At 39.1% G+C, this 24936-nt stretch overlaps 1 protein-coding gene across 2 annotated transcripts in view; it reads left to right on the forward strand.

Annotated features, from left to right (window-relative positions):
- The window catches only part of neurl1aa (neuralized E3 ubiquitin protein ligase 1Aa), an 86527-nt gene extending 63886 nt beyond the window's left edge, over positions 1–22641 (forward strand). For both annotated transcript variants that reach the window (XM_027156473.2, XM_047803399.1), the window contains exons 4-6: positions 9905–10597; positions 17105–17257; positions 17845–22641. In XM_027156473.2, coding sequence (XP_027012274.1) covers positions 9905–10597; positions 17105–17257; positions 17845–18086 — 1088 coding nt within the window. In that variant the 3' untranslated portion in view covers positions 18087–22641. The remainder of the gene's footprint in view (positions 1–9904; positions 10598–17104; positions 17258–17844) is intronic.
- Positions 22642–24936: the final 2295 nt, after the last annotated feature.

Consider the following 24936-nt stretch of genomic DNA (forward strand, 5'->3'; position numbering starts at 1 on the left):
GCAGTTTATAGAACATCAGATAAACATTCATGTCGGATGTGCGAATGCAGGAGCAGAAAGCGACTTGTCATTCCAACGTCATTGCTTTCACATACAAACCAAAAATTAACCATGTAGGATCCTTCAGAATGCCAAAAGCTAATGCTTGGAGAAAACACTTCTGAGAGTACATTTCTGAGAGTAGTTGAAGCTTTTTTCCCCTAGCTTTCTTATTGAAGCACTTTGTTCAATAAGTTTTTACTTAGAAGCTTGTTTTCCCTGAAACGAGCCCAAGAGTCATTTAGGATTCTAGATGTAACTTTAAATTTCAAATTAAATTAAATATCATGCAAGGACATTTTAAAACCTTTTAGAACCATAAAAACCTTCTGCTTGTGCTTCAAAGAGAAGGTTCTGTGTCCTGGGTTCCAGACCTATTAGGAGGGTTCCAACCACGATATCATTGGGATTAATGTAGAATTATCCAAAGAACCTTCAATGAACCTTTATTTTTTAAATGGGAGCCCAGCTTTAAATATTTCTTTCAGATCGCTTGATCAAAGTAATGTTGATATCTGCTTGGCTTGTTCCTTTGACAGAGATTTGGGTTCCAAGGAAAATCTCTTTAGGAATAATGCTTAACTATACAAAGAACCCTCGATGAACCATTATATTTTTCCAAAAGTGAAGACCTAGGTTAAAGTTATTCCTCAGTCTAATAAAATACAACGTGCTTGGAACCCTATCAGAAACTGAAATTCTCTGTTCTAGCGTCCTCCATTTACTTTTTTGGCTTCTTCAATCAGGTTTTAGATTCCGTCTTTTTAGAATTTTGCCTTAAGGAATGTATTTAATGATCCAGTTTGCTTATAGAAAATAAAAAAATAAATAGATAGATAAAATCCAGGTAGGTTGTTTAGCCTGTTTCTCAGTTTGAACCCTTTAAGAACTTTATGTAGAACTTATGTAGTTTTCTTGCATATGAAAGTTAGATTCATCCCTCGTTAATAAATAAATAACAGCAAGCATGAAGTCAGGAATTGAGTATGAAACTACCAAGGCTTTATTATATTACATTTTATGATTAGTTCATTATTCCACTGCACACATTTGATTAGCGACTTATGGTGCATGCTGCTCTGGCCAGGCCGCTGTTCAGAGCCATCCTCAGGAAGGTGGCTTCAGGGACTAACAGTAAAAGAGAGGAGAGAAAGAGAGAGAGCATTATGTCCCAGGAGGAAGGAGCTTTTGTGATTTATTGAGTATTTGTTGGGCTTTATTGTCGTGGCCATGTGTTGCCTGGAAGGCTGCTGCTCTTTTCAAAAGCGATGGAGTGGCAGACAGCCAACATTCTCCTTATAAACCTCCAGTAACCTTTGTCTGCTGTCTCTCTCCATAGTATATACACACACACCCACCATGCATGCATCATGCAGGCTTGGATATTTTGCTTGTCATTTGATCACCTTTTTTCCTTCTCACTGTTTATTTTCACTCAGGTGTGCCAATATAAGTCTTTGTCTCTTTCTTTCTTGTGTATCCTCTTCGCTGAAGTCTATGCTGTTCTGAGAGGGAAGGATAAAACTAGACTTAGCATCAAATCCTTCAGAGCGGTTGAGATGGCTTTAGGAACAGAGAAAAAAGCTAGAAAACTGAAAAAGCAATAACAAGTGAGTGAAAGAGAGTCATGACCTTGGCCAGCTTTTTCAGCTGAAACTAGAAAAGCATGGTGCAGCAAAGCTGCTTCATCACGCCACTGCCTTATTTGGCTATTTTTTTCAGACAGCATTTTGCCCAAGCGATTATTTAAGCGGCAGATTCTTTTGTTTATCGATTCCCGCGTCTGCTTATTTTTCCTCCTACTTTTTTGTGTTTACCGTAACAGGTGATTGGGGGTCTGGTGTTAAAAAAGCTGTGAGTTGTTGTTTTTTAAAAATTTAAAAGAAGAAAAGCGTTATAAATAGGTTGCCTTCTGTGTGTGTGCAGCTGCTCGCCATCAGTCGCAGCGTTTTGGTCAAGCTTGGATTCCTATCGCCTCAGAAAACAGTAAAACACTCTGGCTGTTTGAAGTCCAGGCTTTCTTTCAGGGAGATTAGAATCTAGCCTTGGCCAATCAGCTGGCAGCTGCACCAGCTCTCTCCTGAAAAGTGCCAATGGGACAAAGGGAATGGAAGCGATTGGCGGCCGAGCAGGTGCTGGACAATTAGAGGGGCAGCAGCTGGTGTTGGTCACACACGTCTGTAGACACCCTACTCTCATTTCCAAACTCCACTCCATCCCTCCATCCGTCTCTCCACTACGAAACCGGCCAAAGCCAGTTCAGCTCCACGTAATAAAAGCGATTTTTAAGAACAAAACATTTTTGGGGTAAAAAAAACCAACAACAACAAAAAAGTGCTGCTCTACAGAAGTGTTTAATCAGTGAAGCTTTCATTACAGTGAATGTCAGACTATTCATATAACCAGAGCTTGTTCTCAGTACATCTCCTTCAGGTTGCTATGGTTGCATATGAGCATTTCTCTCTGATATTTTGGGTGAAATTGGATTTGTTCTTACAGTAGGTTGAGCAGAAGAGCATTCAAACCAGGTACAGAGGAAGAAAAGCACTTCTTACATACATCTACATCTCAAAGCACTAATATATAGCAAACGTCCTCATTATCTTCTTCACACCATTCTCTCTTTGTCATCCCTTTCTGTTTTTTTTCTCTTCTTTTCTCCTCTCTCTCTCTCTCTCTCTCTCTCTCTCTCTCTCTCTCTCTCTCTCTCTCTCTCTCTCTCTCTCTCTCTCTCTCTCTCTCTCTCTCTCTCTCTTCTGAATCCTCTGCCCAAATTGGATTCTTCTCTGCAGTTGTCCCCAGGAGGACGAGGCGGTGTCTCCAGACTGAGGTCTAATCCAATTTATAACAAGACTTTACTGTAATGGGTCTGGTTGTTCCAGCATTCATGTGCCAACTAAATTCTGATGATGTCATCTCTGGGATCCCTTAATCACACAGCTAAAGGGAAGAATACAGACCAGAAGAGTGGACTGTGTAAAAGTCTATTCTTGTACACAGTACAGTATAGTGGAAATCTGCCTGTAAAAAAAAAAAGTTTAAAATAACAACAAATTGGCGAAGCCGTCGGAACAGCAAGTACATACGAGGGTTTAATAGCATTTCTGTTTACACAACGATATTGAATGCTTGTGTCTGAGCCTTTAGAAGAAGGTGGTGAGTTTTCTACTAACAGCTCATTCAATTTATGTGGCTTTATGTGGCTGTTACTCCATAGTGTAATATTTGGTTCTCAGACACTCTGTTCAAGATATTTTCTTCTAATCTTTTGTTTTATTAAGTTAGACAGAAAGGGAAAAAAATGATAAGGAAATGCTTATTAAAAAGTAAGTAATAACAGGGTTTTTTCCAACATTTAATGCCACTATAAATGGATTAAAATTTGACTGTGTCATTCTTTAATCAACAAAAAATTGTAATCCTTGGCAAATTGCTGCAGTGTAAGAGGAGGGCAAAAAACCCCGGGACAAGATGTTATTGGAAATGAATCAACTTCGGGGGGGTTAATAGTAACCTGGCTTCAACCTGCATCAACCCACCCTTCTTATTTTCCTCCATCACCATGCTCAGATGTTATGTACTGTATGGCTTACTAGTAATCCAACTAAAGTTAGGTTACACTGAAAAGGTTGTCAGAAAATATTTTAACAACACAGCTTTAGAGGGGAATCACTTTGTGTCAATGTTTTTAGTGGGAAAAGTGCGACGTGTGTGGGCTGCTGCCTCATCCGACAAAATGATAAACCGTCCTTTGTGTAACATCATCGTCTGTCTAAGTTCCTTAATCTAAAAATGCCTTTGCCTCTCCACTCTTGCCAGAGAATGACTTCAGTCCACTTATCAGAAGAGTATCTCATACTCTCTCTCTCTCTCTCTCTCTCTCTCTCTCTCTCTCTCTCTCTCTCTCTCTTTCGCTCTCTCTGTCTATCATTCTCTCTGTTTGAAGTTGAATGGCTTTACTAACCATTATCTGTAGTCATGTAAGGGCCCATGCCCGAGGGCTATCCCCACGCTCTTTTTAGGAACACTAACTTCTTAGATCATTAGCACAGACTACCTCAAGCACCTCATTTTCTTTCACCAGCAAGCTTTGGGATATTTTTTTATTTTTTCAAAGATCCTGAAAAATAGACTTGATTTTTGTCTGTCCAAGCTCTGTTCAGAATGAAGACGTGAGTGACTTGAACCGAGACGTGACCCAATTTACCTTTTTCCCTCAAAGAAAGCATCAGGCCGTAAAGCCTCGAACAGGGTATTGCTACTCAAATGAGAAAAATATTGAATTTCAAAGCTTGATATTGAGTTTAAATGCTGTAAATAAATGATATGGGTTGTATACATATTTCTGACATTATCCAATCAGTCAATCATGTGGTAGCAGTGCAAAGCATAAACTCATGCAGATTCAGGTCAGAGCTTCAGTTCATATCTACATCGGATATCTCAGTGACTTCGTTGTTGGTCACTGAGGGCTTGTTTGAATTTTTCAGAACCTGCTGGCATTTTTACACTCACTAGTTTATACTCTTACAAACATCCAGTCAATGGTGAGTCTGCAGGTTGAAATACTTTAAGAGGGATCAGAAGACAGTAGCCAGACTACTTTAAGCTGAGGAAGGTTACAGTATCTCATCTGTGGTGAGGAACGAGACATCTCGGAACACACATCTCAGAATACACATCTCAGAACACATCGAACGTTGACACAGATAGGCTACAACACATTGTTTTGCACAGGTATCAGTATTTTGTCTTCACAAAGCCATCAACACCTTTTACTTAAAAGAGAGCGAGCATGTTTTATAGATTTCTATAGTCGATCTGGATATTTCGACTGCTTAAGCTGTGCTTTGCAGTTTCAGGATTTATAATTTAGACTCACCTTCCAGTCACTGTATCCAGTAACTAAAGTCAGTTCTCTGAAGCATTAAAGCACTAATACAAGCACTTTAAAGTCAGAGTCAGTAGGGTAAACTTAGTGCTGGATTATCAGTTCTGTGAAGCCACAGAGAATAGCAGATTTAAGATCACGGCTCACCCAGGAGCCATTTCTTTGAAAGCAGTGAACCATGGTACAGGGAAGCTAAGATCTCCCAATTGGGCTTGATTCTGAATTCAGAAGAAGCCTTTTATTTCTGTTAACATTCAGCAGGGTTTAGTAAGATTTCTAAAAGATTGTAGGCGACAGCCGGTGGTAATGGAATAGAGCTCATAATCCTGATGGAATGGTCTAGTGGTTTATATTAACCATTTTTACTCTAGAATTGATTGAGCTGAATGTAGCTAAATTGATTGAGCTGAATAGTTCTTATAACCTGGACTACGTCAAATATTTAGTTCCATTCGATTACATTTTATTTATATAGCACTTTTAATAAAAGACAAAGCATCTTTTACAGAAATCCAGAGCACTTACAGAAGGTGAGAGTCAGAAAAAAAATCCCAGAGATTATACAAGGAAGAAACCTTGAAAGGAACCAGAGATAAAAAAAAAGAGCCTCTACTGGGTGACACAATATAGTGGGATTATAAATCATTATACAAGAAGTACATCCAAGAAAGCATGCTCAGTATATCAGAGTATCATAATCTTTATAATTACAGCAGCAGCTCTTAGTTACAAATCCACGTTAACTAGGTGAGATTAAATGCTAAAGAAAGACTAAGACAAAGCGGAATAAACTGTTTTGGGGAATCGCTTATCTTTAAGGATTTTCTTGTAAGTCGGATAGTTCATGAACTCATCCTCAAACTCAATTCTGATTAATTCAATTCAGTTAAATTTATTTGTTTAGCGCTTTTAACAATTTCCCATTGTCTCAAAGCAGCTTTACAGAAGTATGGAAACAGAAGAGAGAAAAAGAAATAAATATGTAATAATAATAATAAGAAGAAGAAGAAAAAATAAGGATACAAATAAATAAATGAATATATGAAATTAAAGGTTTTTAATTTAAAAAGATTAACTTAAAATTTATAATACTACATATCTATCCCTATCCCTAATGAGCAAGCCGGAGCAAGGAAGCGGCAAGGAAAAACTCCCTGAGATGATATGAGAAAGAAAACTTGATAATTCACTGAAATACTAAGAAGACGATTCCACAGTCGAGGTGCCTTTTGAACGAACAGAGTCTACATTGTGTTTCCATCGGGCATTTATAACATCTCTGAATCTGTACACTTGAACATCAGCACCTTATTAACGATCTAGTAAAGATGTTTGCAAAAAGGTCATCAACTATCCAGTCATCTCAATTAATACTGTTTCTCTACCTTGGAGGCTTAGAAATATACCAGCCAAATATATCTACTATAAACAGATACAGTTTCTACTGGGCAGAAGGTCAGTGGTTTTTAATCCCTAGCAATTACCAAGCTGCCACCGTTGGGCCCTTGAGCAAGGCCCTTAACCTTCTCGGCTCCATACAGTAGGTGCCACACTTCGGGTACCAGAATATGTGAAGAAAATTTCACTGTGTAACACATTTGTCTTAACCAAATGTCTACTTATAGATCTGTTCCTAAGTTTCTTCAGCAATGTTAATAAAATCTATACCACTGTCAGGCACATTTGATGAAGTGAATAGAAGATCCATGAAGACGTTTCTCAGCAATAGTAATCTCCTCAAAGGGAAAATCCCACCAGAAACAGATGAGAAACAGGTGGCATCAAGGGTAGGTAGTGGAAGACTAGGTGATTCCAAGGGATAGGAAATTGTGAAGCCGAGGTTTATTTGTAAAACTTGAAGTGCGGATACAGACAGGAAGGCCAAAAGACTTCATCATTTTGGAATTGTGTTCTTTTGATGTTTTGACAGCTCCGTCAGAGCTCTGAAATGTTTCCCTCAAGATTAGAAGTGGATTCTTTTGTCTGAACTAAAACAAGCACTAGCATGACAATGTCCTCAAAGTCCAATAATGTTGCAGTGTCATTTCTCCAGGGCTAATAATAAATTAGAGTAAACTCACGAGGGCAAACTTATCTTTTCATTTTTATAGTACGCGAGGTCACTCCATCATGTCTCCCGACTTATAGAAACTGAGTTTAGCGTTGTAATGGAATTTAAGAGTGAATAATTTCCTGGATATCAACATTGCCAAGCAATGATCTGCTCTACTGGCCCTTTCATCATGTAAAATGTCTGGAGCCTGCGCTAAACACTCAAGTCATCAAAATTTTAACAGAGAACATGATGTTTTTTCAAACAACAAAACAGATTAAAGCAGTGTCCAATGCATTTTCACACAAAAGTCATGAACTTTCAAAGTGTCCTGAACAAAAATTCACAATAAAACCATAGTATGATTTATCAGAATTGTTTGAATCGATCCTTTGAGGCATTTAACCAAGCAATAAAACGATAAAATACAAAAAAAATATGCTCTTAAATCCAAGAAACATATTGTCTGTCATAGCCATATCTCTTCAAATTCTTACACAAGACTAAATAAATAGAGTACAGTGATACATCCACGCTCAGGGGTAAGTTTATCTTCTTAAGTAAGGGGTAAGTATTCATACCCCAGGACACTGAACAAAGATTTTACTTTGCATAAAAAGTATACAAGGCTTTTATAAAACATTGAACTTATTTGCATACAAAAGTTTGTGTCTTATAGAAAACAGGTTTCCAGCAATCCTGCTCCATCTGATAAGCAGTGTGTCAGTTCTTTCTCATTGAGTTCCCAACTAGTTTGTCTCTAATATCTTAAACTTTATCTTATAACATTAAACGTTTAGATATGCCAAAGAAACAGAATTCTAGCATTTCACTAGAAGGTCTAGCGAGGTTTATAACCAAATCTACTGATGTAATGATACAACAACATTACTGCTTAATTGTAAATAATTATAACTAATGTGAAATGAGTTCTCACTTTGAGTATCAGACTCTTATGGAATTTAAACCTGAGCCTCATCGCCACTCAACTGATATCTAATTAGTTAATAATATATATATGACTAAAAAAGAGCATATATATATATATATAAAAGAGTATATATATTTGACATTATTTAAACATTTTTCTGCTGTCGTCTGTACAGGGTATGTACAGTAAGTGCTTTTCTCTGTTTTGATGATGACGTGACGGTGAAGGAGCATCGCAGATATTTTGACAGCAGGCAAATGGTAGATGACTAGTAACTGAATTGAGGCGTGTGTCTGTCTCACCATGCTAAGCAGGTTGACTGTATTTACTGCTGTTTACACAACATGATCTTTGTGACAACCAAGGCAAAAAAAAAGACCTGAAATAAAAACACAGTAGAAATGACGAGCAGAGATGTCAAAGTATATAATTGGTAAAACAAATTAATAAAATAAAAGTAATAATAATCCATCTGCTGTGTTTTTCTACACCACCACATTTTTAATATATTCTTAAAGCTATTTATTCTGCTTCCTGCATGGCTTGAGGAGAAACTGAGGCTAAGAGGGTTTATCTGTGGTTAGAAGTAAGCCAATTGCACCAATTGTTCTTGTTCATTGATAAAAAAAAAAAAAGGGGGGGAATGTCAGAGGTTTTTTTTTTAAGGGATAAAATACGTCTATAATATCTCCATTACTGTCGGAGTTTCAATGCTTCTACGGATTCTTTGTAGTGTACTTAATTATCTGTCCATATTTACTACAGGATGTTGGGGAAGCTTGCTGTCACTTCTTATATGGAGCCAATAGGAACTAGAACTGTTATTTTGGGCAGGTGTTTGAAAGTCTTTGAAGGTGCAGATGTAGGCTAAATACAGAACACTCTCACACGCGAGGCTATCTCATACTGGAGCTGAAGGGCTTAGAATATATTGCTGGATAGCGTCATGCCGTGCCGATATTTCTGAATGCAAGAGAAGAGTGTTATGTGTAGCACAAAACTATAGCTCACTGGCCACTGTTACACACAGAGTAGTAACACTGCTAATCTAAGCAGCAACAGTTATAAAAGGAAGAGAATGTAAAGAGATACAGTTTGGCATCACCCATAGAAATGTTTAAAAATAGGACTGTGTGTTTGTTTGAGGAAAAATCATAATGAACGTTAACACACTGTTAATGTCAAGATGTTTTCAAATTCTAGATGTTAGAATCCAGGAGTCAGTAAACGTTATTGCTAAATGCAGTCATACAGTTCATTATAATACAGCATGAGTCCAGGATTGGTTAATAGTTTGTTTGCATATTTTAGATACAATTTAATGAGCATTACAATTCATAGCACTTTACTGTATGTATACACTGTAAAGGTGAGAGAAAGTGTGTGTTTTAATTAACGCATTAGTGTTAATGACTACTCTTGCACCGCTTTTGGTATGGTGTCATGAGTCGCAACTTGACTCTCGATCAAAGTGTAGAACCTTTGTGTAGTGTTTAACAAGGAAATGTGTAGCTCATGGCACAGTGAACTCTGTATGTTCGGCGGTAAGTCTCGTAGCCCTGATAAAATACTCCATTGTGTTATAGAAAGATGGTGTAGATGACTTTTGTTTCTTCTAAGGGTTTCTTACAAAATCCAGATTACTGTCATATCATGTCATCTTGTCTGCTGGCATGGCAACGTACTTGAACTGCTTTGGAGCATTTTTCACAAACACGCATACGATATTGCAGTATTTGTACTGATGCAGTACAAACTGGCTGAAAGTGAATACAAGCTTTATTTATTATATAATAGCATGCAGAACTATTACACAAAGTATAATTGTTTTTGACAAATTACAACAGAAAATCATCACACACTATAAAAAGAATCTATGAATAAAGAGAACTATTAATACTGATGCTGTTGCTATAGGATGCATGCATTTGGACTATTTTAATATTCCTTTTTAATATTTGTTGTTCCGTTTTGTTCCTGTCCCTCCCAGACAGTGAGATCGTCCCTCCAGACTGTCTCCGTCCTCGCTCCTTCACTGCAGTACGAGGCTCCTCGTCCCTTCGCCGTGAGGCCGAATCCTCCCGCCTGTCTGTCAGCCTCTGCGACCTCAACCTGGCTCGAGACGAGGCCAGACTCCGCCTCCCGTCCGCTCCCATCCCCTCCTCCCGCCCCATTCCGCAGAATTCGCTGAACTCTTTCCTCCCAGCCGCCCTGGAAGGCGAGCTGCGTTTCCACCAGCTGCGTGGCACCCATGTCAAGGCTGTGGACGAGCAGACGGTGGCCCGCTGCAGTCACGGGCATGAAGAAGAGGGCACGCTGGTATTCACAGAGCGTCCATTACGCCTCTCAGAGACCATCTACATCACAGTGAGCAAGTCAAGTCTAGCTCGCTCAGGCTCACTCTCATACGGTGTGACCTCATGTGACCCCGCCACACTACGCCCAATGGAGCTCCCCTCGAACCCAGAGGAGCTGGTGGACCGCAAAGAATTCTGGGCTGTGTGCAAGGTGTCCTCTTCGCTCCACTCCGGAGACGTCCTGAGCTTCCTGCTCACACAGGAAGGGGAGCTGATCCTGACCCAGAATGGTACCAACGCGGGCATGCAGGCCTGTGTTGATAACTCCCGCCCACTCTGGATGTTCTTTGGACTTCATGGTGCCATCACACAACTAAGGATTTTAGGTAGGTGCCTGTTTAAGCCTGCTTACATTCTTAGAAATTGTAATATATTACAATTTATATATATATAATAATAATAATGTAATATATGTCATTATAATGAATGAGTTTAACTTTTCATTGAGCTAAAGACTATTCAGAGATTTTTTGCAAGTGTCAGTGAAAGTGTAATCTAATGTGTTAAACGTGTGTCTTACCTTTTTATGACTTATTACATAATTGCTTTAGTCATGGCAGTGTTCAGTTAGTTTAGCTACATCAACAATAAAGGGGCATTTTAGAGCTTTCCGCTGCCGCTACTCTGATAAAAATATATTCATACCTCATCGCTGTGTGTGGAACAAATATCCATACTGGAATGTATGTGGATTCAGTTGAAATAAAGTTAAATCATTATGTATTATGATTACAGTTAGAAAAGGTTACATGCAGTATATTTTTCTCTACTCTGATTCATGTGTCTGTGTTAAAACCCTTATTAGATTACCTCAGTCCGATTTGCAGTCCCTTTCTCATGCGTCCAAACAGGCTGTACTTTTTTACTCTCAGAATCAGATCGGCTTTCACACGTCACAGGGACAACCTTCACACAAAGCTAACTGCCAAGAATGGTGTTCAGATGCTAGGCCAAATCTGTTATTCTCTGATTCCTTTTTAAATATTTTCTGCTCTCATCTTGTTAGTGATGAAAACATGTCTACATTTAGTACACCGTGAATATATGCCTGTCGTTGTTGTCATGGTTACACTCCAACATGCATTTGCATTCGTCTATAACCGAATGATGGATTAAATCTGCTTTAGACTATTAACTAATAATAATTTTATATCTTCCAGTTAATGCACTTTTTTAGCGTCTCGTCACTAGGCACTCAGACATTCAGTCTATGTGCATTCAGAGTTTCGTAAAGAGATCCAAATGAACAAACATTAGCATTTGTACACTGCTATTGAGCTAAAGTAGAAGACTTTTTCAGATTCATGTAATTCCGTTCTTATGCCACTTGAATTTAAAAAGATCATTTTTAAGATTTTGAATCCACTTTAATGCCCCATTAGCGCTGCCCACATACCCTGCTTCAATCAGAGGATGGACATATATACTGTACAGTCGAGGTAAATTAGCTAGTGAGAGCAAAGCGACCAGGAGATAATAAGAGACAGAGAGAACTCTAATAACAGGAAGTGCAACAGGAGGGTGTGTGGGTGTTATGTGAGCCACAATCGCACTCTAACACGTCTGTGTCACCCGAAGCATATTCCGCTCCCTAGCACTCCACTCCGCACGCCCCCTCCCAGCTCTGCCGACTCCATCCCCTCATCTCATTAGTCTTCATCCCCTCGCTTCGTCTCATGAGGTGGCACAAGAGTGGGCGATTTGCACTTCACATTCCAGCTTTAATATCTCACGCCTTTCTCTCTCCCGCGTCCTGCTCTCACACTTATTCTCCCCCGCTCTCCTGTAGTCTCCAAAAACCTTCTTCCAGTCAGGCTTCCTCACATTCGCTGTCACGTTTCATTCCACGGTCATCCAGTTAAATGTAGGACAGCAACTGCCCTGCCTGTCAAGACCCCCAACCGATCAATGAGCACACACTGTTTTAATTATCTTGTTAGCAGCCGACCCACAATGCCTTTCAGCAGAGGAATAGCCCTAGATATGGGCAGTCTCACCTGGCTTATTACAGCAGCCTGTAATTAAAAAGCAAAAGAGTGACATGCTACAACCTCAACTTGTCATCTGTGCTTTCCTGACCATGATGACACGAGAGATAAGATTTCAGAGATGGAAAAAGAACTGGATCAGACAAACAGCTTTGAAAGTCTATTGACTTTTTCCCTATTGATTCCACAGTACATGCATTACAACAAGACATTCTCATCTGAAGTGTCAATTAAGACGTTAACTACGTAGCACCTCATCTGAGAAGAATCTAAGAGGAACAAAAGCATGAACAGAAATAATGAGACTTGCTGAGAAATAAGAAGGAATATGTAGAGGTAATATAATATGAGCACTCCGTCCAGGGTGTATCCTGCCTCGATGCCCGATGACGCCTGAGATAGGCACAGGTTCCCCGTGACCCGAGAAGGTCGGATAAGCGGTAGAAAATGAATGAATGAATATAATATGATGTATAAAATGTTACATGTAGTAACATGATGTCGATGTAGTTCCTTGCTATACTATTCGGTGGGCGGTGCCCTTGATCGATGCGCTGCTGTATATATATGCTGTCTTGTTGTCATGATTATGGTCAGTCATTATTTGATGTAACGTTGCGTGTTCGCTGTGAGGCCGGAAGCCATGCTATCCAGGTTAAGTTTCCTTGATGTCACTTATGATTTGTTTTTGTTATGTCCCATGTAAGTTTTAGTTTTGTTTGTTAAATAAAAGACATGAAAAGCAGAACATGAACAAAACCCAAAAGCAACGTTACACACGACGTGTAATTAGGTTTCCTGTTGGACTAGCGACAGCATCACGTGCTCTTATTGCCATCGCCCGGGTTGAAACCCCATAAAGTGGGAGGTCGCATTAGGAAGGGCATCTGGCAAAATGGGCAAATCTAATATGCGGACCACCTGATCCACTGTGGCGACCCCAAACAGGGAGCAGCCAAAAGAAAGAAAAACGTAGTAACGATACAAAATGCACCAACATTAAAGAATGGAAATTGATGTACTAAGCACATTACTTGCAAGGATCTGGGTTCAAGCCCCAGCACTGCCAAGCTGCCATCGTTGAGCTACTCTTGAGCAAGGCCCTTAACCCTCTCTACTCCTGGGGTGCTGAATCATGGGTGACCCTGTGCTCTGACCCAACCTCCAAAGTCGGGATATGTTACGAAAGAATTTCACTGTGCTGTAATGTATATGTGGCAAAATAAAGGCTTCTGTTCTGTAATCATGCAGGTGATGTGGTGACAATAAAGTACACTGTGCCCTTCACTCCATTATGCCAGCTGTCACTGTCATTTTCAATGACATTTTTCTGAACGTTTAATTGATTAATGTTATGAATTTATTTTTCTTACTTCATTGATGTTGGAAACCAGCTAACATGTAACAGACAGGATCAACTCAAATCCACAATCTAGAATTCAGACAAGGGTTTGTCTGCTCACTTGGGGGAAAATCCCAGTGATGTTACAGCCTTCTATGGGCAGGAGAAAAGGGAACAAAACTGGTCCTGGTTGGAGGATTAATATACTGTCTCTTCAACTGTCAATCACAGTAAAACTACCCACTGAAGCAGCATAAGCAGCAGTTTGAACGGTTGGATGGCTTCATGTGTTTCTTAGGAAGGTTAAGGTAGCGTTCATCCTCAGAAGTCAGTGGAATAAAGGAAGGAGTTTAAGTGGAAATCAGCAGGTGACCATATTAGAACATGTAGAAAAACAGGCCAAGGTCAAACCCGACAGTATGAAACAATCAAAGAGCAAATCTAACAAGTTGAATATCAAAGCAGTGTTCAGAATTTACACAGAACAGTCATAACCGCAGGACTTTGCAGTGTGTGTATGGATACAGGTGCTTTATATAGCCTGTAAACAGGAAGTGATGAGGCAATGGTGGAAATGCCGACCTAGAGGTATAATGTTTGTTAAGATTAGTTTTATGGATGTAGCACATAATTTGTTGGATAGTTTTAGGTAAAAAAAAAACAATCTGTTGTAAAGTATAAGTATCAGAGCAAGATTACACAGCGAAATTTACACAGAGGATTTCTAATACAGGTCCAACTTTTCCAAATACATAATTTCACTTACATTTTTCTGTGATGTTATAGAGAATTTGCCTTTTGTGTTTTCATAAGGTCATAATTTCATCAGCTTGTTCGGACAGCGTTTTGTGCTTTGGGATCAGTTTCAGGATTGTTGTGTCTCTATGAATGTCATCAATAAGAACTGCATTCTGCCTAAAAAGGAAGATCTGAAACGTTTTGTTTTAACACTAGAGTAAGACTTGTCCCTTACCTTAATTGTATCAAACGGAAAGCAGTGTAATATTTAGCTTAAACTCTTCACATAAACTTAAACCATGGCAATACACAGCTGAAGTTACCGATGTCGTGACGGTAGTGATGATCGAGGTATCAGGAAAAGACGATGCTAATCAGCGTCTTATGTATTATGGATTTTCTCTGAGTTTTCACACTGGATTCAACACCTCTACCCACCCACATCCACTTCATCCGTGTCGTCCTTCATCCCTCTCTGTCTTCTCTTTCTCCCTCCCTTCCTTCATCACTCGTTCTTTTTCTATATGATAATAAGTCCATCATGTGTGCTACCCACTCGTAACTGTCACACATGCGAATGCGTGGTGAGGTTGATCGGTCATGCTATAAATCACCTCAAATCAAGTGCCGCATTGGTCTTTTGAAGACTCGTCACGAGTTCTTCATGCTCAAATCCATTCATAACATCCTTTACAGCTATGCATCATCTGTTCGAGATGTCCAAGTCTCCACCTCCGTCTGCATGTCAATATGATGATCCGAGTTAAAAAGACAGAGAACAATGAGGCGATATGATTACAGCAGAAGGGATCAATAAGCTTTAATGAAATTCTTCCTTTGTATAAAGACCATTACAGAAATGTCAACAGCCAGTAAACGATCAAAATCTGATTTAATTAGGTGTAAATCCATTTTATTATGGCACATACTGCAGCTCTCCAACCAGGGGTTTAGACATTTATAAGCAATCTGATTGTTTTTACCCTCATTGCTAACCCCAGTAGTATTAGTAGTAGCAGATAGACTAGGGTAGGTTTCTTAAAAGTGCAGCTTATAAATTGTTATCCATAATCAGAATATAAGGGCACTCTAGTCTCCATCAGTGAACAGTTGATAACCTCAGCAAGACAGACCTCATGTTATAAATAGAATATATCTTTTTTTCACATAATTGCTCTTTTTTTGGGAAATGATTTCTAATTAAACCCTCCAGTGTCACGCAGATGAGGATGGCTTGACTGAAAAGGAAAGGGCCATACATCTGGGCCATACATCTGGGCCATACATCTGGGCCATACATTTGACTATATCTAACTGCTCTCAGCCATTAAACTCGATATAAACTCAGTCTGAATTTGTATTTTAGTTACTTATTTACAGCACATGTAGTAAGAACAGCGCTATATCTTTTATTCAGAATGTTTCTGCATCTAAGAAAGTTCAGCAGATTTGAAGCTACGGATCCACACAGTTCTCATTATACATACGAACAAACATCTCCGGACTCAGACAGCCGTCCTTACATTTTTTAAGAGAAGGTTTCTCTTATTTTCAGCTTCAGTCAACATTGGTGCCGGTTGTTACTCTGATAGAGATGGTGTGGATACGTCCAGGTCTCTACAGTCTTGAGGCAGTTGCTGATGACTCACAGAGGAGGATTGTAATTATCAAATGGTGTAATGGCATGCCAGATGTCTTGGTGGATCATTCTTTGTTTTAGTCCTACCCTGTTTAACACCTAGCTCTATGTTCAGATCACAAAAACTGTAGAACCTGCGTGCAGTGTGCAGCATGTGTGTGCTCAGGCCATGCTTTGGGCCTAATCTAGATTCTTATAGGACCTTTTATTCTAGCTATCTGATATGGGTAGACCTCAGGTGGACATGTGTAAAGCCATATCTGTGGGTAAGCTTGTATTATTGATATAGCTGTAGAGTTATTTTTGTCAGGACCACTTTGTCAAATGAGAATTTAGTAGATGATAGCATACAGTTAGTGTTGGTGGTTTGGTTCTGTTCTGGGCAAGAATCCACGTGCCCGTCCATGTGCATGCACGGACAGAGCGGAGAGAGCAGCAACTAGAAAATAAAATAGACCCCCTGTATAACAGGTTTTTTGTTTTTTTTTTTGTTTTTGTTTTTTTTTGTTTTTTTTTGGGGGGGGGGGTGTTGCAATGCTTGATTTGTGTTAAACTATACTGAGGTAATGTATTAGGTATTTTGGTATAGTGGTATTTTCTAAATGGTTTCTAGTTGTAGGAGGAAGAAGAGGAGGAGGATGAGTATACAATTTTAATTATATGACAGTTCTTTTATGACTGCTTGGTTTTTCTAATTAGCGCTGATCAAGCAGGACGATCACATTACTTTAAATATTGCCTCGATAGTGGACAGTCTTGGCTGACCTGTCTGACTAAAGTGTCTCACTCCTCTCTACAGAGGTGTCATATTCAGATTCCAGTCTCGCTTAAGGACAGTTTATAATCAGCACTGGACGCTCCCTGCCAAAACAAAACTGTAAGAGACATGTGGGCTCAGCACATTCCAGTCAGTGCACATCATGCTTAATCACAATGAAATGCCATCTTGGTCACCTTGGACAGCAATGAAATATCAGCCAGTGATCACACATCATGCAGTTCAGCTTTTTACCTTGTTTCAACCCTATTTAGAAATTAAAGCTGTGAAGGTCTTCTGCAGAAGTAGGCAAGGTTATGAAATGCCGGAAAGAACATTAATTCCTATGTCTTTACACATGTGTTTCAGGCTCCATCCACCCAAGTGATACTCAAGGCTCCTCCAGCCCGAGCTCAACCTCCTCTTCCTCACCAAACTCTCTTGGAGCAGGTCTTTGCAGTGGCAGCTCAGAGCCAACTATAAATGCAGGCTGCCCCGGAGCGTTCTGCACATCTGCCACAGGCAAGCATGTGATCTTTGCGGTTGTATGTAAGGAATCAAATTTGACATGGCGTGTGCTGTTATAGGAAAATAATCCATGGCAGTTTGATGTGAAGAGGTAGTGTTACCTCCACATAGTTGAATATATTACCATATAATAAGTGCCAGTTATTCAAATTTAATTATTCACGATTAAGACAATAAATGATAATAGCTTCCTGTTCTGAAAACTTTTCACTAGAATACTGTCACTAAAGACTCCTTACAGAAAATGTTTATTAATGAATATTATATTATTATATAAATAATATTATTAAATAACAGCACATCTAATCTGTATATTGTATACCTTGTATATCACTGTGAATAAGTTGTTACTATAGAAGCAGTATTGTATTAGAACAAACATTAATATATGTCTTTTAAATTATAGCCTGAATCATAGCTAGTCTACAATGCAGGCTGCTGTTATAGAAAATTACTTAGCACTTTCTGACCAATCAGATTTGAAAAAAAATTCAATCAGCATTTAGTGATACCAGGATGTTCACTAAGTAATATGAGTTTTAAGTTGTAAGTTATTTATTTTTCTTTCTCCCATCTTAAAGGAACATCCCCAAACTCACCCATCCACCTCACCAAGTCCCCCACCTTCCCATCATCCTCCAGCTCATGGCTGGATGAGTGCTCCATCTGCTATGAGAATGCAGTGGACACGGTTATCTACGCGTGCGGTCACATGTGCCTGTGCTACAGCTGTGGCCTGCGCCTCAAAAAGATGGCCAACGCCTGCTGTCCAATCTGCAGGAGGGCTATTAAGGACATTATAAAGACCTACCGGAGCACATAGGAGCTATATTCCACTTCTGTAATACACCAAATGGTGGCCCAAGAGGGCCAAGACAAAGACACATAACGAGTCCCTCATAACATGGGAAAGAGTCTTCTGGTACAGGGCCATGCTTCATGGTTCCCATGGTGATGAATTTGAACCTTAAAGACTCAGGCATTCATCTGCAAAAAGGTCTCTTAGAGTTTCATGCACAAGGCTTTGTTGCTACGGTAACCAGTCGTGACGCTGCTCAGGAAAGGAGAAATTCTGACTAAAGTGCTCCACATAAGAGGAAAAGGAGACGCAAAACTGTAAATAGCCTCAAGCAAATCAGGAAGATCCAGGAGTCATTAATGTCTGATATATTAATATCTCCATCTTATCTTCAACACTTTCAACTCAATTTGAGCCATAAGAGTCTCGGAAGAGTCTCGACTGTTTGCAGAAGTGGAAAGCTGGAAACCATATTTAACAGTTGAAAGATACAGACGTTTTCCATCAACCTATAGGCTGCCATACAAAACTGACTCTTGCACCAGATTCATGTTAAATATTTCAGTGTCACAACTTCTGTCTGTGTACATCTGAGATTCAGTGAGTCATAAACCAAACACACATGTACAGTACACCCCAAGCCTCACGCTCTCATGCTCTCTGAACTAACGCTTAGCTATTAGTCCAGATAGCTTTCAAATGCTCTGTGCTTTCAAGTCATTGTTGATGTATTGAATTGATGAAAGGACCTTCAAGTACTGATGACAGTACAACGCTGTGTTAAGCAGTGTAATGTGAAGCCTCAGTTCCCTGCTGAAACCAACAAATTACAGATTCTACGTGAGAAGCTGGCACTGTTAGTGCATTACGGACATGCCCGATTAGTCAGTATCTCATGATCTTGATCTCATGTTATTTTACTTAATCATGTTTTTTAAAAAAAAAGACCTTAAATGGGATACATTTGAAATAGAGTATTATGGCATTTTTAAGCTACACATAAGAGCAGTACAAGCTATGACAGGACTATCATGAGGATATAGAACTAGTGTACTTTAATAACGTACTTTGAACAGGATCGTACATTATAGCGGCATTGTGAGAAAGTCAAAACTAATGTTTTTTAAAGTGTCAATTCAGCCAGTTGCTCAGCTGATGTTTATTGTAGATGTTTGATATTTGTATGGTGATTGTGGGAAACACTCATGTGGCTGAACGTTTTCATCAGAAATGAGGTTTTGGCCAGAAACCATCTTTAAGAAATCATTCATGTATTTCACCAAATTGAGACGTAAGTATCTTTATTTACTTTCTAATCTCCTTTGGATCTCTTCCTGTACGAATCACAGTAAGTACAGAGCCAGGTTAACAAACACAGCCATAAATGCAATAAAGACAGTTTGCCTGAAGCTGTCTAATGCCTTAAAGGAAGAAAAGATCTTATTTAATTCCATTTTAACAAGCATTTTATACACACTGGCCACATTAGAGACACATCAAACCTCTGCTTGAGTTCCCCAAGACCCTGATTCACACTTCATGTCTGTTTCTTTCACTTACATAAGTATATGATGAAAAAAATACATGTTTTGTACAGCACACAATACAGAGATCATGACTGTGCAATGTGTAGTTGCATAGCAAAGTGTTTGCAAAGTATGATACTCATTTTATAACCAACAAGGGAAACAAACAGCAGGATCGTCTCGTCTCATCCCCCCTTTTTTTTATTAAGAACGGTTTTGTCGTACTTTACATCCAGTCGTTGTATTAGCGTCATCTTCACTACACATCATCAAGTAGGTTGTGGAGTATACAGTAGTTCCAGTGCACTAATTTGATTGGTCGAATCAAAGTACTTACTTACATAATATCAGCGAGCAAAGCAAACAGTACTCTTGAATTAATATATGAAAGTTTGTCAGATAAAGATAATAAAAACGATATAGTTAGCTATAAAGTAAATATTGCTTCTTCACGATCTTTCCTTCCATTAGCATTTGGCCATATTGAGTTTAAAATGTCACCTGGGTTTAATTTCTTTATATTTACACTCAACATCGGCACGGCTGTGATTACCTACGGCACTATTGTTATGCGATAATACTTAATTATAAATTCCTCTATAGCAATGTGAGTTACAAACAGGTATTTATACTGAAAACAGGCGGTAATGAATAACACGTGAGTCGACTGCAAATAGGAGCATCCCGTTGGTTCGGCTGAGTGGTGGGCGTGGTTAATGGTTCAGCAGCTCTTTAGGATTATTCCATCGATTATGAACTGTTAGTCCATTAGAAATGACTGCTGAATCAGTTCACCTGTCAAAATGGCCGTCATGAACCTGCTCTGTTTATGAGAAAGTAATGTATCACATAGTTCACATCATGAACACCTAAAACTATTCGTTGTTGGTGTAGCTGTTTTTAGTACTGTTGTGTATTTGATTAGTAGAAACAGGTGATTAAACACAGGTGAATAAACAGGCATGGCTAATCCACATTTAATACGAACATCAATTTTGAATTGAACTCGAAGGAGAAACAGTGAAATGCACTTACGTGTTTTTCCTTTGTCATTATTAATATGCTCAAATCAGGTAAATAACCCTCTTGTCACTGTAAATCAGCTTTTTGAAGGACTCAGAACATGCAATTTATATAGAGACAAAAATCTTAGGAGCAAAAAAACAGCTTTGAGATGCTCAAACAATGAAAAGATCGTTTGTAAGACAAGGATGTCAACCTTATCCATAATTCACCAAGTATCCTCCTTTATTCAATGTTAAATATATATACAATATAGCTGCTCGAGGAAACAAGGAGTTTTGAGCTGTAAAGACATGTAAAGTGGTTAAGGTGTTGGGCTACCAATCAGAAGGTTGTGTGTTTGAATCCCAGGTCCACCAAGCTGCCACTGTTGGGCCCCTGTGCAAGGCCCTTAACCCTCAATTGCTCAGTTGTATAAAAATGAGATAATGTAAGTCGCTCTGGATAAGTCTGTCTGCCAAATGCTGGAAATGTAAATGTAAAGGTTTTGAGGATGAAAGGAGGAGTGAAGAGGAGATGGTGTATGGAGGACCAAACAGAGAACAGAAAATTTCATAAACTTCGACAAGTCATTTAGCTTTAAGTTTCACAGAAACCGATGATGTGATAGTAAAGGCTTTTAACGAATATCATTAACATTCTCATAGTTTAGCACACCGCCATGTCAGAGAACGGATCACGGCCACATATCAGGGACGTCATTATGAATACTAGCATCCAGGGCTAAAGCTAAAGCCAGGGCTTTATGCTGCCATAGCAACATGGTAAATTATCAGGCAGTATACAATGACGTGCATATGGCTTTACAAGGTTTTTACATTTTGTGTATATATTTAAAAGCCGAGTGTCCTTTTTGGTGTAGTCGAGTCTAGTTAGAAATGTTTTGTAATAATTATAGCAAGACTGTAGAAAGCCCAGTTTATTCTTCTTCTCAGATGAAAAGACCATGCAATATTTTTATTTTCCACAAAAGAGAGCTGTGTGATTTGCTTGAGGTTTGGATTTTCACTTTTAAATGTTAATTTATAATCCGTGATCATGAGCTGAATTGATTCTAGCTCCCACTTGATATCCGGTGTGTTTCTTCGCTATGATACAAAAAAAACAAACAGGATTATTTTCTCTGGGTGATGCTGTAATATATTTCCTGAAACTAGATGAAAACTACACTTAGCTTGTGTCCATGAGCTATGATTTGGGCTTTTGCAGTGTACAATCATATTTTACATATGTTTCTTGTGGGTACAAGATAAGCACACGGCACTCGGCAACGTACAATCTTCAGTTTTTGCCGTGATGTTAAGAAAAGCTGTTTTTTGAATAAACACCTGTAATTTATAATTGGAGGAAGCACTGCTGCTACACAGCTCCAAAGAACTTGCCTCGAGTCTGAGCTCGAGTTACCGTCTGCATAAAGTTTGACGTGTTCTTCTCCTGTGTTTGCGTGGGTTTCCTCCAGGCTATCCTTCCTCTGTTCAAAAACATGCCACTAGGTGGATTTGCTGTGCTTAATTGCCCCTAGTCGTGAACATGTGTCTGCTTGGTGCCCTCTGATGGACTGGTGTCTCATCCAGGTTATATGTACCACACCCAGTGGATAAGTTGGACAAATTTAAAACCTGACAGAAATGCTTGAAAGTGCCGTCCTCGTCCTCTATATAAAGCTTGTGATTGTACTTTTCAATGAGGATGGAGTTATGACCTTTGACCACTTTATGTTGACCAAATGTATTATCCAGTGATCGATCCTGCAGTGAAACTGATTATTTTATTTCATTATTTTTTAAACCTGTTCTGATTTGCCCTGTTGTATTGAATTCAGTCAATTTAGAATAGATCTGTACATTATGAGAATTGTCTGCTGAGGACCTTCGTGAGAAAACGCCACATCTACCTTCACTTCTGATTGTTGTCAACCCTGTCATAATGAGTTTATTCATGTAGTGTGTGATGTGTTGAATGTTTGAGTATATGGTACAGACGATCCCCTTCTTAACATCTGCAGGAACGTAATGATTCAGCTCTTGCATTGTGACTCTTTTAAATTCATTTCCTTTGTGCACCTTATTAGTTCCAGTTCGTTTCATTTTTGTACACAGACGATCACTAATCAGGTCATCAGACTTTAAAGGTGCGGTGTGTCATTTTAACATCCTCTATTGAATGTGACGCAAATTGCAATCGAAACAAATATTAAATCGGTTATTAACTTTGGTAAACACATTTAGTTGTGTGTTATGGAAAAGATGCAGGGCCAGAAAATTGTACTATATAAATGTAAAAATATTAAATAAAATGAAAAGTTATTGTATAGCAATATTATGAATAATATTTCTTTTCTAAGGAATCATTTAAAGCGATATTTATTAATACTGGATTCGAAACCTACCTTTTTAAAGCTACATTCAAAAGTGTTATTTGGTTCGTCCATGTTTTTCTTTCCTCACACAGCACAGTTCGAGTTCAAAGCCTGATGAATCAGTGATTTAATGATCTGAATCTTGCAGCTTACCCATTAGATTAGTTATTCAGTGTGGGAATCCACAAAAGTCTCCACACATCGGGGATTATGTACGTCAGCTCCACGTCGGTCGTGCCTTTGTCACTGCTCAAGTGATCCACAATGTGTCCAGTCTTCTTGACTTGCATTCGTTAATCCATTGAGGACAGAGTGGTGTATCATGTTCTCACTATTTTTTCCTATATGTCACAAGTCCATCACAACCATGAGAGAATCATCTCAATAATTTTGTCAAAGGCATTCTTGAAGCCTGTCTGTAAAAAAGGACATGTTGCATTTCCCCAATGTACAGAGACTTTTGAGACTCCCTGTATTTTCTGTTGTGCAAAAGTTGTCCAGGGTGTTTATTTTTACTCTAGTGCTGCAGACGATGACTGATTTGTAAGCTTTGTATAGTGTGAGTCATAGAACGAATGTGTCAATAAACTTTCCAAATGTGTTTCAGCTACACAAAGTTCTCGTTTCTGTTCTTGTATTTAGAGCTCATTATGATTGTTTGGAAAATGATTGGAGAGCTTATGGATGATTATAATCTAAACATCTAAAAGGAGTAATATACAGTTTCAGTAATATTTCTGAACATAATTATTCAGGGGTTATTGTTACAAGCACTTTAAATGAGATTTAAAAAAAAAAAACTCGAAAAAATTGACACAAACACAGAGTGCTCGAGCATCCAGTGTCCAAGTTTGAGATTTTATGATGCAATGCTTGTCATTTGTTGTAGCCAAATAGCATTACACCAATGAGTATTTATAAGTGGAGACTCTGTGACAGAGATTAAGACCTTACTTTTGATTCTCTACTGCCCTCTAGTGGTTGGCTGCAGTACCACACTTAACTCTGCGTTTTCCCATGTTATTCATTCATTCATTTTCTACCGCTTATCCGAACTACTCGGGTCACGGGGAGCCTGTGCAGCCTATCTCAGGCATCACACACTCTCATTCACTCACACAATCACACACTACGGACAATTTTCCAGAGATGCCAATCAACCTACCATGCATGTCTTTGGACCGGGGAAGGAAACCGGAGTACCCGGAGGAAACCCCCGAGGCACGGGGAGAACATGCAAACTCCACACACACAAGGTGGAGGCGGGAATCGAACCCCCAACCCTAGAGGTGTGAGGCGAACGTGATAACCACTAACCATCCAGGGTGTATCCTGCCTTCATGCCCGCCTGAGATAGGCACAGGCTCCCCGTGAGCCGAGAAGTTCGGATAAGCGGTAGAAAATGAATGAATGAATGAATGAATGAATGAATGAATGAATGAATGAATGAATGAATGAATGAACGCCACAATATAGAATAAGGTAAAATAAAAACTTTACACACACATGAAAATGGCAAACACAGTCACTTATAAGGTAAACCAGTCCTTTTTAAAACAAACTCCAAAAACAGAATACATAGATAAGCAATACTTAGACATAGAGCATGTATGCATTCATAGGTGTAACTTACTCTATCAGGTATCAGGGGGAATCATGGCAAAACTCCCACTGCTCTGCATGATGTTCCTCTGATACCCAGAGTTACCGCTATGAATAAAGAAATGCTCCTTTCTGCTCCAGTCCTTCTGGTAGTGCTGTTTACCATCAGTCACTCATTAACTGGTGAAAATCAGTATATCTGCATTCAGTACATTACACACATCTCCCACCAGCATGGCATCCAGAATTCACAGGTCACCAAAAGGCTCATTAACTGCTCCAGTCTCGTCATCCTAGAAGCTCAGCAGATGAAAAGACATGAAAGGGCTGAGTGTAACTGGAGCAGTAGATCAAGGCCAAAGCC

This window comes from Tachysurus fulvidraco, chromosome 18 (assembly GCF_022655615.1).
Source record: "Tachysurus fulvidraco isolate hzauxx_2018 chromosome 18, HZAU_PFXX_2.0, whole genome shotgun sequence".
NCBI lineage: Eukaryota > Metazoa > Chordata > Actinopteri > Siluriformes > Bagridae > Tachysurus > Tachysurus fulvidraco.